Source organism: Sorex fumeus, unplaced genomic scaffold, assembly GCF_029834395.1.
Source record: "Sorex fumeus unplaced genomic scaffold, SorFum_2.1 ptg000032l, whole genome shotgun sequence".
In the NCBI taxonomy this organism is placed as follows: domain Eukaryota; kingdom Metazoa; phylum Chordata; class Mammalia; order Eulipotyphla; family Soricidae; genus Sorex; species Sorex fumeus.
Genome location: NW_026606089.1, coordinates 9,830,551 through 9,846,515, shown reverse-complemented (window position 1 = coordinate 9,846,515; position 15,965 = coordinate 9,830,551). Strand labels below are relative to the sequence as shown.

General features: G+C 44.1%; 1 protein-coding gene across 4 annotated transcripts in view; it reads left to right on the top strand.

Annotated features, from left to right (window-relative positions):
- Positions 1-15,965, top strand: part of DEPDC5 (DEP domain containing 5, GATOR1 subcomplex subunit) — a 152,359-nt gene that overhangs the window by 20,398 nt on the left and 115,996 nt on the right. For all 4 annotated transcript variants that reach the window (XM_056116475.1, XM_056116472.1, XM_056116473.1 and 1 more), the window contains exons 9-12: positions 4,460-4,538; positions 5,807-5,868; positions 11,806-11,875; positions 12,192-12,264. In XM_056116475.1, the coding sequence (XP_055972450.1) occupies positions 4,460-4,538; positions 5,807-5,868; positions 11,806-11,875; positions 12,192-12,264 (284 nt within the window). The remainder of the gene's footprint in view (positions 1-4,459; positions 4,539-5,806; positions 5,869-11,805; positions 11,876-12,191; positions 12,265-15,965) is intronic.

Below are 15,965 nucleotides of genomic sequence, written 5' to 3'. Positions count from 1 at the left end.
GTGGTGCTGGGGTTTGAATTCTGGTTCTTGTTCACGCCAGGCTTGTGCCTCTGACTACTCACCCATCTCCCTGTCCCTTTTTTTTTCTTTTTAATTGCAGTTCCTGGGATAAATCCCAGAGTATCACATGTGCAAGACACATATTCTACAACTAAGTCACACCCCTTGCCCTGTTTTGCTTATTTTTGAGCTTTATTAGAATGAAATAAAAGTGTATCTCATCTTTGTTAGCTAGGTTTTTTGGGGGGGGAGGTGGCAGGACCACACCCACAGATAATACTAAACCATCCCCTGCGTACCAGCTATTGTGCTAGGTTCTGGGGATCCATGGTGGAGAGCACAGACAGGATCCCTGCTGCAAAGGAGCTGGTGCCCTAGGTGGGAGGTGGATGCATGGAGTCACCCAGTCCATAAAGGTGGTAATTACAGATTATGACCAGTGCTCCAGAAGAAATTAACTAGGTAATGAGAAGAAATAACTGAAGGTGGCTTGCTTAGTAAATAAGTTAGAATTTTTGATGCAGGGGCTGGAGAGATAGCTCAGTGAGCTGAGTGCTTGCTTTGCATGCTGGAGGCCTGGGTTGATCCCTGGAACCGCATGGTATCCCAAACTCTACCAGGAATGATCCCTGAGAACCAGTGGGTGAGGTGCAAACACAAAACACAAATTCTGGGTGTTTTTTTTTTTCAATGTTTTTGGGTCACACCCAGTGATGCACAAGGGTTATCCTGGCTTATGCACTCAGGAATTACTCCTGGCGGTGCTCAAGGGACCATATGGGATGCTGGGAATCGAACCCGAACCCGGGTCAGCCATATGCAAGGCAAGTGCCCTACCTGCTTTGTTATTGCTCCAGCCCAAATCCTTAAAATGAAGGAGACGTGGCATGGGGATAGAGAATAGCAGAGCACCTTCTTTACAGAGGTGTGCAGGGAAAGTTTCCGTGAGAAGGTGCCTGAGAGACGAGCCTTATCTAGCTTTTGGAGGTTCGGTTCACAACATTCTAGCCAGAAGCAGCAATTATGATGGGTCAGACGCCCAAAGCACAGAATTGAGTAGGGAAACTGATGTCAGTGTTGAGATAGGTTCCAGCCAGTTCATGGAGGACCTTTGGGACCATTACAACTAGTTTTGAATTTATTCTCGGGGCAATTAAGAATCAAGAAATTTTAAGTGGAGAAATAATACAAAAATTTTGCTCTCATTTATTTATTTGATTTTGGGGGTCCCATACACTGTGTGCTCAGGGCTTACCCCTGAATCTGTGCTTAGGGATCACTCTTAGCAGTGCTGGGGGATTATATGTGATAGTGGGGATTGAATTGGAGTTGGTCCTGTCCAAAGCAAGTGCCTAAATCCCTGCATTCTCTGTTTTTTTTTGGGGGGGGGGGGGACTGGGGGCAGAACCAGCAGGGCCCTGCACTCAGGGATCACTCCTGGTGGGGCTGTGGTGACCATATGGGATCCTGGGGATTGAACCCGGTTTGGCTGCATGCAAGGCAAGTGCCCTACCTGTTGAACTATCTCTCCTGCTCCAATAGTTAACATTTTGTTGTGTCTTATTTTGTGCGTGCGTGCATGCGTGTGTGTGTGTGTGTGTGTGTGTGTGGTGCCAGTAATCGAATCCAAGCCTCATATCTACAAGACAAGTAAGTGTTCTATCACTGAAAATCACCCCTAGCCCAACAGTTAACATTTTAGAGTTATAGTTTCTCCCTTCACATTTCTATGTGGTGGAGTGGGAAAACAAATTTACTGAGTGGATGTTCTGCCCCAAAGGGTGTGGAAAGCCTAAGGAAGAAATTATAAGCAGGCTGCTGTCTTTAACGAGTGAGGTCTCTATGAGGTTGGTCAGATAGTTCAGTGGATAACATGCTTGCCTTGCATGCAGCTGACCCAGGTTTGATCCCCAGCATTCCATATGGTCCCATGAGTACCACCAGAAGTAATTCCTGAGTGCAAAGTCAGGAATAACCCTGAGCATCAGAGATTGACGTATGCTTTTCTCCCAGAATGAGCTGTGTGGTAAAGCTCACAGGCCCAGCAAATCTCCATACTTTTCTTGGAGACATTTTGGATATTAGTGTGTGTGATGGGCTGGAGTGATAGCACAGGGAGTAGGCCATTTGCCTTGCACACGGCCAACACGGCTGACCCGAGTTCGATTCTTCCGCACCTCTCGTAGAGCCCGGCAAGCTACCCAGAGTATCTCGCCCACATGGCAAAACCGGGCAAGCTCCCTATCACGTATTCGATATGCCAAACACAGTAACAAGTCTCACAATGTTACTGGACCTGATTGAGCAAATCGATGAACAACAAGAGGATGGTGACAGTGACAGTGTGTGTGATGAGCATTATAATTGGACTGGCAGTTCAGCCACTGGTGCCTCTTAGGCCAAGTTCCTACCCCCATCCCATCAATGGAATTTGTAGACTTTCTCAGATAGAAAGTCCTTCTCTTATGCTTCTGGAACTTTCATGAGTTGTATATGTTACAACGTTTTGCAAAGTTTATCCTCTCTGTAAACTCCTCATCATCCAAGATGCCAGGAATGAAGCTAACTTTTAGGAGTCCCTTGGCAGGACTGGAGAGAGAACTCAGTGGATTAGAGTGCATGCTTTGCCCAGATTTGACCCCCAAAACTGTGTGGTTTGTTGAGAAATGACCCCAAGCACTGTGCTGAGAGTAGCCTCTGATTACGGTCCAGTGTTGCCCAAGCCCCCTAGCATCCCCCCCCCCCAAAAAAAAAGATATAGGCTCTTTTGTTGAAGGTTCTAGGATTTGGCTGAGTGGTAGAGCAATTGCCTTAGAAACTGAGGTCTTGAGTTTAATCCCTGGCATGGAAGTGGGCGTTGGGTGGAGGATCTGGACATACCCTCTCATAATTTAGAAAATTTTTCCTAGGGCCAGGAAGATAATACAGTGGGTTAGGCACCTGCCTTGCATACACTCAGCTTGGGTATATATGATCCCCAGCATCCCATATGGCCCTCTGAACATCACTACCAGGAGTAACTTCTGACTGCAGAGCCAGGAGTAATTCTGGGGCATTGTTGGGTGTGACCCAAAAACCAAAGAGGAAAAAAAAAGAAAGGAAGAAAGAAAAAGGAAACAAATTAGAAGGAAGGAATGAAAGAAAGAGAGAAAGAAAGAAGCAAAGAAAGAATTTTCCAGCAACTAAAGAGATAGCATAGGGCCTAAGGAGCTTACTTGCCGTACACATGGGTTACCCATTTCAATCTCCAGCACCTCATAAGGTTCCCCAAGCAGCACCAGGAGTGATTCCTAAGCAGAACCAGGAGTAAGCCTACCATGTGTTCTTATCTCCCCCAGAATAATCTTCTAGGACTAGAGAGATAGCAATAGCTTACTGTGTGGAGTGCCTGCAAAGTTCTCAGAGTCAGTAGTGGTTGGTTTACTTCCAGGTATAGCCCCCAAACAAAAAAAAAAAAAAAGAAAGAAAGAAAAAGAAAGAAAAAGAAAGAAAAAAGGAAATTCTTATGCCATTTTCTTTTATTGTAGTGAAAAAAAAAAGACTAAGATTTACTTTCTTGGGGCTGAATGTATATTTTATATGTGGGAGACCTGGTTCAACCCTTCATACCACATGATTCCCCCCAAAATCTCTGGAAGTGACCCCCTAATACTGCTAAGTTCCCCTCCCCAGTTTTTGTTTTTTTTACTATCCCTGGCAGTACTCAGGACTTACTCTGGCTCTACTCAGGGATCACTGCTCCTGGCAGCTTTCTCAGAACCTTCGAGGGCCAGGGATTGAACACAGATTGACTTTGTGCAAGGCAGTCTCCTTACCTGTTGATGGGGCACATATCTCTGGTCCCCATCTCAACCTTTTAAAAATAGCCCAGGGGCTGGAGAGATACTACAGTGGATAGGGCACTTGGCTTGCATATGGCTGACTCAGATTCTGTTCCCAGCACCCCCTATGGTCCCCTGACCCCCTCTAGGAGTGATCCCTGAGTGCTGAGCCAGAAATAAGCTGTGTGTGACTGAAAAACCACAAATATACATTTCAGGGGGTGTGGAATTGGTACAAGGTTTAGGTGCCCGACCTGTGTACCACATGGCCTCCTAAGCACTGTTGCTGGGATATAGCCCTGAGGACCCCTAGGCATTGCTGGTGTGGCCCTGGAGACCCCTGAGCACTGCCAGGATGTCCCTCATGGCTCCAGCACTGCAGGGTCCAAGCAGTATCACATCTTTGGGCTCTCACCTTGATCCCCCAGCTGGATTGGTAGAGCATTGGTGATAGGGCCTCTGGGCCCCCTGATCACTGCTTGGGAGGTCCAAAAATAAATAAAAAATTTAAACAGTTTTTACAGTTCAATGGTATATTGACATTGTTGTGTTTTGGTTGTGCTTTCTTTTGTGTGTCTGTTATCATGCACACCCCAAGCTCCAGTGCTTTTATGCAATTATATTTTTATTTATTTCAGGTGGTGTTTCGCTCTACGTCAGCTATGGTTTACATATTTATTCAGATGAGCTGTGAAATGTGGGACTTCGATATTTATGGTACTGTTCCTAAGTGGTGGTTGTAATTGTGACTGGAGAATTTTCGGGTTTCTCCCCAGTTGGTATGATTTTTAAAGGAAGCTCTTGACATTTCCTGAAAATGTGTCCTAAGGGCGAGAGAGAGAGATCAAAGGGTGAGCGCATGCTCTGTGGATGGGAATCCTGGGTTCAGTTCCTGGCACTGCATTATCTACTGAGTATGGCCGGGAGTGACTCCCAAGAACTGAGCTGCAAGGGACCCTGTGCACCACAGGAAGTGATCCCCAAAGCAACAAGAAAATGTATGATAAGATCTTTCCAAATCCTCAAATGCCAAAGTAAAGAAATAAGATGCTTTATGTATTTTCCATATATGCTTAGTGAATTTCATGAAATGCAATCAGGTAGTAATGAAAAATCTGACTTCCCAGAACTTTAATTATTTTTTAAATCCATACAAGAGGAAAAGACATAGTGAGAGTTAATCTACAGCTCAGAACCAAGATTTGCTTTTTCAGTGTTGTTTGTTTTCGGTCACCTCCAGCTGTGCTCAGAGCTTACACCTGCTCTGCACTCAGGGATCACTCCTGGTGAGCTTGGGGAACCTTATGGGGTGCCAAGAATCAAACCCAGGCTGGCTGTGTGCAAGGCAAATGCCCTACTCACTGTATTATCTCTCTGAATCCTTGACTTCTTTCTTGCTTACTGGGTGAGAGAGGAATTAAATTTAGTTATATTAAAAAATGTAGGTTGAGGGGGCCAAAGAGATACTACAGCAGGTAGGGTGCTTTCCTTGAATGCATTGACCCAGGTTCTGTCCCCAGCACCCCATATAGTTCTCCTGAGCCTACCAGGAGCGATTCCTGAGTGCAGAGCCAGGAGTAACCACTCTGAGCACTGCTAGATGTAGACCAAGAAACAAAAAATTAAAGTAAAAAGTGCAGGTCAAGAGGCTATATAGCACAGACGGTAAGACACTTGCCTTCTATGGGTTTGATCTCTGAGCTCCATCAGGAATAATCCCTAATCCCTAAGCACAGAGCCAGGAGTAAGCCCTGAGCACTGCTGGGTGTGCCTCTCCCTCCCAAAGCAAAGCAAAAGAAAAAATGTATAAGTTTGAAGCCATTTTATTTGGAGTTGTATTATTATTTTTATTGTTATTACTTTTATTGTTTTGTAGCAGGACCCACTTTCTCTCTCTCTGGTCCCATTTCTGCTATTTTACTGAGAAGAGAAATTGCAAGTAGGAAATAAAGGTCATTTCACCATCTTTTGTTATTTCTTTTCAGGGGATTTGTACTTTGAGAAAGCTGTGAATGGTTTCCTTGCTGACCTTTTTACTAAGTGGAAGGTATGTTTCTTCTGATGTACTAAGTCTCATTGAATAAACATAACTCTATGTAGATTTGAAAAATACCCTGTTTCAGACCCAGAGTGATAGCTCAATCGGCTTAACAAATTTTTTGCATTTTAGAGGTCTAATTTCAGTCCCTGACACATTGGTCCCCTGAGCAGTGCCAGGAATAACCCCTAAGCACTGAGCCAGTAATAGCCCTTGAGCAGTGCAAGGTGTAGCACCAAAAACGAGAGTAAGAGAGAGAGAGCAGAGAGAGAGAAAGAGAGAGAGAGAGAATATACACAATTTCCTTGAGTAGCTCTTAATTGAGATATCTTAGCTAATGCTTACATTTATTAGAGTGGATTTAAATTACCAATATCACTTGAAAATCACAAAGATCATTTGTGAAAAACTCACAGCTAGTATCATCCTGATGAAAGACTGAAAACTTTTCTGCTGAAGATCCGGAACAAAATAGAAGTGCCTCCTGCTTTCTCACTGTTACTCAACATCTCAGTGAAAGTCCTTTTTTCTTTTTTTTTGCCCCTTTTTGGGTCACACCCAGCATGCTCAGTGGTTACTCCTGGCTTTGCACTCAGGAATCACTCAGTGCTCGGAGGACCATTGGGATGCCATGATCAAACTCAGGTTGGCTGCGTGCATGGCAAGCAACCTACCTGCTTTTCCTTTCCTGACCCTAGATAGGAGTTTAATCTCAAGATTTCTTTTTTCTTTTCTTTTCCTTTCCTTCTCTTCCCTTCCCTTCCTTTCCCTTCCCTTCCCTTCCCTTCCCTTCCCTTCCCTTCCCTTTCCTTTCCTTCCTCTTTCTCTCCTTCCTTCCTTCTTTCCTTCCTCCCTCCCTCTTTCTTTCTCTCTCTTTCTCTCTCTCTTTCTCTCTTTCTCGCTCTCTTTCTTTCTTTCTTCCTTTCTTTCTTGCGTGGAAGCATCTAGCAATGTTCAGAGTTTACACCTGGCTCTGTGCACAGGGATGCAGAGGCAGGCTTTGGGGACTGTATGTAGTGCTAGGGATGGAACCTGGGTTGGCCATGTGCAAGGCAAGAGCCTGAACTCTTGTACTAGATCTCTAGCCCCTCAATATTTTAATTTACTTTTAGTTCATTGTATTATTACTATCATTATTATTATTATTATTATTTTGGTTTGGGGCCACACCTGGAAGTGCTCAGGGTTTACCCTGGTTCTGTGCTCATGGATCACTCCTGGCAGGGCTTAGAGAACTATTTGGGGATCAAACCCAGGTTATCAGCAGACAAGCACACTACCTGCTATACGATCACTCTGACCTGTCAAGTTTTTATTTTCATTTTTAAGAATCAAGAACTTGAGAGTTGGGAGGCAACTAAAAGTGGTGTTGTATAGGCCTTACTTGTCTGATGTCTTAGGTTCAATCTACTGCAATGCAGAGATTGATTTCAATATGTTGGATTCAAAATAGGGGGTTACTGCATACTCTTAATACTGCAATACTCTTAAGTATTACCAGATATAACCCTCTCTCCCCTGAGACAACTAACAAATAACAGTGACAATCACAATTAAAAGAACCAAGCACTTAGTTTTAAAGGAAGAGAAAATGACTCAGGTCCTGGACAAAACTGTTGATTTAATGAAGTTTGGTGAAGGTTGTGTATTCATATAATCTATTGAATAATTTTAAGCTAAAGCCATGGGTAACAGCACTAAGCAGGGGAGTTTCTAATTTCTGAGTCTAAATTTAGTGATGGTGGGGAAAATAGCAGTGTCAGTTAACAGTTATTGACTATTTGGAGATGCTAGCTATTGTAGGGTAAGTATTTTGGCCATATCATCTCACTTAGTCCTTGTGTGCCTCGTACAGTCAGGGAAAGTAAGAGATTGGGATAACTTGGGGCTGGAGCAATAGCACAGCGAGTAGGACATTTGCCTTACATGCGGCCGACCCGGGTTCGATTCCCAGCATCCCATATGGTCCCCCGAGCAATGCAAGGAGTAATTCCTGAGTACAGAGCCAGGAGCAACCCCTGTTCATGGCTGGGTGTGACCCCCCGCCAAAAAAAAAGAGAGAGATTGGGGTAACTTTCTCATGATCAATATCCTATGAAAGTGGGAAAAGATTTCTTGTCTCATTTTATTCTTTCATCCAGAACAGGCCTGAGACCATGGCCCCCGTGCTGTTCTCTGTTTCTGTAATTCCAGACCATAACGCCACCATTGTATCTCCTCTCTGACACAAATGGGTGAGAGTCTCACCAACCAGTTACAAGGCTTTATTTTTTAAAAACTGAATAGCACACATATACACATTTTTTTGGCAGGAGGTTCACACCTGACTGTGCTCAGGGCTTATTCCTAATTCTATATTCAGGGATTACTCCTGTAGGGCTTGGGGAACCATGGGTCCTGGGCATTACCCAGGTCAGCCATGTGCAGATAAGCACTTTACCCACTGTCCCTCCAGTGTCAGATATCACTTACATCAACATCAGATAGATTTAGAACTGAGTTTGAAACACTAGGAGTTTGATAAGTTAGTCCATAACTTTTTTTTTAATGTGGTGCAGAATTTAACTCAGTCTCATATATGCAAGCATGGCATGTGCTTTACCCATTGGGCTACATCCCCAGCCTAGAGTATGATCAAAGATCTTTTCTTTCCTAGCACTGTGCTCTTGGTATATGGCTTATATTTAGGAATTTTTGTTCACTTGGGATATTTACCCTTGTAGGAATATAGGGTGGCGGTGCTGGAGTGATAGCACAATGGGTAGGGTGTTTGCCTTGTATGCAGCTGATCCAGGTTCGATTCCCAGCATCCCCTGAGCACCGCCAGGAGTAATTCCTGAGTGCATGAGCCAGGGGTAACCCCTGTACATCGCCGGGTGTGACCCAAAAAGAAAAAAAAAAGAATATAGGGTGGCATGTAATATGCTCTATTTTGAATATGGTAAATATTAGATTTTGGACTTATTTAGTCCAATTGATGTATTGGGCTTGAATGCCCTGATTGGCTAGGGCTTCAATGACCGCTTCCGTCTCAACAGAATCAAAGGCCTTCTTTAAATCAATGAACGTTAAACAGAGCGGCATCTTGAACTCCTGAGAAACCTCAATGAGCTTGGTTATCGTGTGGATATGGTCGATGGTGCTGAATCCTTTGCGGAACCTGGCTTGCTCTCATGGTTGTCCTTCATCTAGTGTTCTGCTAATCCTATTTAGGATGACTCGAGTGAACAACTTGTAGATGACAGACGATAGGCAGATTGGGCGATAGTTGCCAATGTCATGGATGTCTCCCTTCTTGAACAGTAGTACGGTCCTGCTGGTTTTCCATTGGGACGGAACCTTGCATTCAGACAGGTAGCGTGTGAAGAGCCGAGCCAGTGTATTGATGAGTACTGACGGCAGGTTCTTCAGGTGTTCAGGTCTGACCTTGTCTGGGCCGGGTGCTGTTCGTTTCTTTACTGACGAAATGGCGTGTCAGATTTCGGAAGGGAGAACGTTGGGAACGACATATCCATCCTGTGGAATTTGGTATGTCGGCAAGTGGACATGGCTATCGAAGAGATTTGAGTAGAAGTCATGGATAATCTTCTCCATTGCCGTTCTGGAGGATGTGATGGATCCATCAGGACGTCGGGGGGCAGTCATCTTGGTCTTATAGTTGGCGAAGGACAGGCGGGCGTTACGAATACTTTTCCCGGCTTCTGCCACATCTACCAGCACTTCTGCTCTTCTCTCTTTGAGGTCTTCCTTGATCGCATCTCTGCACTGATTTGCGAGCTCGGACGTTAGCTTGCAGTTGCCTGAGGCATGCGCCAAACCACGCTCTCGAATAAGCTCGAGTTTTCGAAGACAGGCATTTTTTTGTGGCTATCTCTCTCTTGGCATTCCTTGCACAATCATGGAGGTGCTGAACCAGTCGATTGTATTCCTCATCAATGTTGTCAACAATGGCATCTTTCCATGTTGCCGCAATAGTGCCACAAAAGAGCTCCCAGTTGGTGGTCGTTCTGGGAGTTCTCTTTTTAAACTTTGCAGCCCTTTCTCCCCGCTCTGTGAAGTAGAATTTTGCATGAAGGAGACGGTGGTCCAATCCCGTTCGGAATTTTGGGACAACAGCGACATTGGTCAGGCAAAACTGTTGATTGAATATGATGTGGTCTATTTCATTGTGGAATCGTCCACCGGGAGACTCCCATGTCCAACGTTTAGATTCTGCCTTCTGGAACTGTGAGTTACCATGCATGGTCTTGGTCGACATGATTCAAGCCCAATACATCAAGATCCTTCGTGAGCTGTATTGTGGATTCACTACCACAATAGCTGTATTGTGGGCTACACTAGGATCTCACCATTCTACAAAGAAGTAATCATTGATGTCAAGAGAGGGGTTCGGCAGGGTGATACCATTTCACCGAAACTCTTCAGTGCCACCCTCGAGAACATCATGCGACGACTGGAATGGGAAGGAATGGGAGTGAAGATAGATGGTCGGCAACTACACCACCTCCGCTTTGCTGATGACATTGTTTTAATAACACCAAACATCAGCCAAGCGGCACAGATGCTGGCCGACTTTGACCGTGAGTGTGGAAAGTTAGGACTACAGCTGAATCTTACGAAGACAATGTTTATGAGAAATAGCCTCGTTCCTGATGCCCCATTCGCTCTCAAAGGAACAACCATCTCCGAATGCAACAGCTATGTGTACCTAGGTCGAGAGGTCAACATGACAAATGACCTGGCACCCGAGCTGTGCAGGAGGAAGAGAGCGGCTTGGAACGCCTTCAAGAATGTCAAAGAAATAGCTAAGAGGATGAAGAACCTCCGGCTCCGAGCACATCTCTTTGATTCCAGTGTTCTTCCTGCATTAACATATGCCTCAGAGACCTGGGCCCTATGCAAACAGGATGAGAATGCTATTCAGGTCTCCCAAAGAAGAATTGAAAGAGCTATGCTTGGAATATCACGTTTCACTCAAATGAGAGAAAGAATCCGGAGTTCGGACATCCGTCGACAATCAAGAATCAGGGATGTTGTCTCGTTTGCCAAGGTGTCAAAAATCAGATGGGCTGGTCACGTAATGAGATTGAAAGACAACTGCTGGACTAGAACTGTTACCGACTGGATTCCACAGGATGTCAAAAGACCGTGTGGCCGCCCACCTACCAGATGGTCAGACTTCTTCATCAAGATCATGAACGATCGGTTTGAGGCTCTTCATGTTCCCAGAGTGAACAGATGCCATTGGGCTACACTAGCATGCGACAGGGACAAATGGAGACGTTACTGGCGCCCACTGGAGCAAATCGAGGACTAACGGGAAGTTAGGTGATTAAGTGATTAAGTGATTAGTCCAATTGGGTTAGAGATGGGGGTGGTCAATGTAGGTTGTTTTCAAAGACCAAAAAGGAACTGAAATTGAGTTTGCTGACTGGCTGGTGCAAGGTGTCATTTCCTACTCTGTAGATACCTTCCCAAATAGACACCTGAACTCCTTGACAATGCTTATTCTTACCCCATGATGTCCTGACTTTGATCCTGCATTTCTCAGAATCCATTCTCATCCTAATTACAGTGATAAAAGGTGGAATAATTTTTGAGTCTTTGTTTTTGTTGTTTGAAACCAAAAAACTTTGTTTTGGTTCTCAGCATCTACAGCCAGCGTGGTGCTCAAAGGACCATGTGGTGACAGATCAAATTCAGGCCTCCCACAGCTTCAGAATCTATTCAAGTCTTCTGATCCCAGCAGTGCTCTTTCCATTATATTATGCAACTTACATATGTATAAGTGACATATTACTGATAACATTCTGGATAACATAGTTCGTGATGTTATCCAGTATTGTATATTTCCTCAGAGCCCGCTAGAATTGAGCATATTATTATACTTGTGCAGCTGCTTCATGGTAAAGTAAATGAAATAAACATTTTTCTACTCATGCCTAGGAAAAGAACTGTAGTCATGAAGTGACAGTGGTCCTGTTTTCTAGAACTTTCTATGATGCAAAATCTCTTGGTAAGTCTCCTGTAGTTATTTTTGTTAAGCTTCTCCATCCCACCCCCTTATCCATTCCTTGTCATCATCTTCTCCTTTGCACTGTTTCATCTTTTTCATCTTTTTTGTTGTGAAGACAGGGCAAAAAACATAAATAGCACAGTCAATTATTGAACGTAAGAAGTCTATGACTCATCTTAAAACCAATATATAGGGTATACAATTATTCTTGGTACATTATTATATATGTATGATGTAAATATTCAACCCAGAAAGGGCAGCAGAGATGTTAAGTTTTTTTCTTCAGTCACATCTATATGCTTTTTATCTGTTTCAGATGAATTTCCTGAAATAAACCGAGCCTCAATTCGACAGGATCACAAGGGTCGATTCTATGAAGACTTTTATAAGTATGTTTTGGTGCTCTACTGTGCCTTTCGTTGTTTCTTTTTTCTTTCAGTTTTTGGACCACACTTGGCAGTGCTCTAAGCTTGATCCCAGTGTTCCTCAGGGGAGCATGTGGTGCTGGGATTGAATCACCCTTCCAGCATGCAATCCGTGTCCTCAGTCTGTTAAACTGTCTCTCTAGCCCGTTTTGTTTTCTTTTCTAACTTTAAAAACTCTACCTTTTTATTTCAAAATAATTTTTGATCTGTAGAGAACTTAAAAGGGTAGTAAAAATTTATATATATACATATATATATCTCACAACATATATATTTCCCCCGTTAACATTTCATCACTCATCTCTGGCATTGTATGATCTTCTGAGCTGGGAGAAGCCCCCAAGCACCATTTGTTGTGAACCTAAAAAGCATAAATATTTCACCACCAAGGTACATTTGTCAAAACAGTGAGATCAGGGAGATGGCCCAAAAGGATTGGTGCACATGCTTTGTTCGTGGGAGCCCTGGGTTTGATTCCTGGTAGCAGTGTAGCACTGTCCTCTCATTGTTGTTCATCAATTTGCTGGTGTGGGTATCTGTAAAAAACTACGCACGCAGAAGGTTGTGTGTTCGCAGGCTCTCTGGACGGCTCTATCTCACTGCCCGCGTTCGGTGCCCTAGAGCCGCTGTGTGTGGCCTGCATCGGGACGGCTGTTGGCCAAGGGCAAATGAAGGAAGAGACGAGGGCCAGGCTGGTTGATCTTAGTGGCAGTTTATTACAAGGAAGTTTATCCCATAGATGAACCTTATGTTATGGAGGGCCTAGGTTCTCTTAAGCACACGTTCCCCTAGCTAGTCTCCCCGTGGTCCATCTTTCAGCCCTGCTCTCTCCTCCAGCTCCCTTCTAGTCTGGGCTGACACTCCACCCAGTCTGGTAGCCAAATCAACATAAGAAAGCCCTTCCTGACTGCTCAAGGGCAAGGTACCTCTTAAGGTGTTTTTCTCTTTTCCTCAGTCCAATAAACTATCAACTATTCCTGAGGTTATGCAGGAAGGACAGAACAGTGTTATCCTACAGGTATCAGTAACGTCTCCATTGTGAGACTTATTGTTACTGTTTTTGGCATATTGCATAGGCTTTTGGGAGCTTGCCAGGCTCTGTCGTGTGGGCAGGATACTCTCGGTATCTTGCTGGACTCTTAAAGGGGGTTGAAGGAATCGAACCCGGGTCGGCCACGTGCAAGGCAAACGCCCTACCTGCTGTGCTATCGCGCCAGCTCTAATTCCTGATTCCTGGTACCATGCTGAATTCTCCGGGAGCATTGGCAGGTGTGTCCTTGAAACAATGCTAATGAGATTAGCATTGGAACATTTTACCAATGAAATTTCAGACTAATTTTGAATTTCACCAGTTTTTTCCCACTTATGTACATTTTGTGAGTTAAGGTTTCAGCCAGAATACCACATTGCATTTAAACCTGGATTTTGTATTGTGAAGAACTTCAAACTCAGAGGAGAGAAGAATGAGTACAATGACTCCATTTTATTCTCAACACATGGATTTAACAGTAGTTTTTTGCTAATATTTTTCAGATACACCTTTATGTTTGACTCAAATATAGATATTATAACATTTTGGTATTGTCAATAGTTGAAGAGTAGGACATTTTTCACATATAGCAATAGTATGATTGCTTTAACAAAATAATAGGAGCCAGAGAGATAACAGAGGGTAAGGTTGCTTGTCTTGCATGACTGACCCTGTTTCAGTCCCTGCTTCCACATTTGGTCTCCTATGTACCAGGTGTGATCCCTGAGCTCAGAGCCAGGAATTAATTAACCCTGAGCACCACTGGGTATAGACTCTAAATCCAAAAGCATTAAGAAAAATTTATTACTCAGTATCTTGATGCTGGATAATATAATTGTATTTATCTAAAATAACTTCTTAAGCTTGTTTTCTTTTTTTTCCTTTTTTTGTTTTGTTTTGTTTTGTTTTGCAGGAGTGGGGGGTGCGCACTGGGTCATATCCAGAGATATTCAGTAACTTTTCCCTTCTCAGAGCTTGGGGGTAACTCCTGGCTGTGCCTGGGGGATTATACAACACCAGGGATAAAAAATCCAGGCTTCTACCTTGGAAAGCTCCAGCCCATTGAGTTATCTCTCTGGCCTTTCTGATCTTACATTTAAATCTAAAGTAGTCCTCCTTAATTTCCTCACCCAAATGGTTGATTTGATGAATCTGGGTCAGTAGTCCTGTAGAACTCCACCTCCACCTCAGTGCACATAGAAACCTCCCTCTGGAGTGGTGTTCAGATACTGTTGGGAATCATTTCAGTAGGTCTGGGTTGGGTCTGGGATGCTGTTTGTCTTAACCATCATCTGTGGGTAGCAATTCAGCAATGTCTAGAGATGGTTTTTTCTTTTGTTTTGTTTTGGAATCGCACCAGCAGTGCTTGAGGGCTTCTGGCTCTGTGCTCAGGGATCATTCCTGGCAGAACTTGGGGGACTATATGGGGTGCTGGGGATCAAACCTGGGTCAGCCGCATGCAAGGGAGGCAGCCTTTCCACTGTACTATCACTCTGCCTCCTAGAGACAATTTTAATTTTAAAACTATGGATAGTGGGTATCTAGGTATGCATCTGTATGTTCTATAATCAGGAGACAGCACCCAGCATTCATTTGGCCCCCAAAGTCGTTAGTGCCAGCATTGAGAAACCCTCTTTAAAGACTTGACTGGATTTCAGTGTAACCATCTATTTATTTGGGGTTTGGGGGCCACACCCTGTGGTCCTCAAGGACTATCTACTGACTATCTAATGCCCCCTAGTGGTGCTCAGGAGACCATATTTGATGCAGGGGATTAACCAGGGTAGGTTGTGTGCAAGGCAAGCATCTTACCTCCTATTCTTTAATAAGACTTATCTTATTACTGAGGCCTATACTTACTGCATCGACATAAGATTGCAGGTTGGTCTGGTGGTCCCAACAGAGCCGTTGAATACGGCACACTGTGTGAAATAATGAAAGTGTTCCAGGTGCAGTTGGACTGGGTTGCTCTGTGGCGTGGAGTGGAAGAACCCTGACCTCTCTGATTTCCAGTAGTGTGGAGAAATTTGCTGCTTGATTATTGCTACTTCAGGTCGAGGACAGAAGAGTTATCAAGAGATTTTAGAAAGCCCTTTGCTTGGGGCCAGACCGACAGTACAGCTGGTAGGGTGTTTGCCTTGCATACAGCCAACTAAGATCTGATCCCCAGCATCCCATGTGGTTTCCCTGCGCACCATCAGGAGTAGTTTCTGAGTGCAGAGCCAAGAGTAACCCCTGAGCATCACTGGGTGTGATCAAAAAGAAAAAAAGGAAAAAGAAAGCCCTTTGCTTTACAGAAAATATTTTATTCTTGTCCAAGTACAAAGATTTTGTGCTTAGGTTAAAACCAATTCATTTGATCATAGACATTTTATCAGCTCTGGCTTCACCTATTAAAGACTTTAGAAATTGCTTCTCTGTAATCACTATCCTGTTATTAATTCAGCCTTGCTTCCATGGACTGTTTCGTTCCATAACTGAGGGAAGGTCCTCCTCATTCGGTTCCTCTCCTACCTCAGATTAGAAAATACAGGATCTTTCTGTTCCTGCAGTAAAGATCCTTTGGTTTTTGTTTATCTTCGGGGGACGGGGGGGGGGGGGGGGGGGGGGGGCAGTATACCTGGTATACCTGATG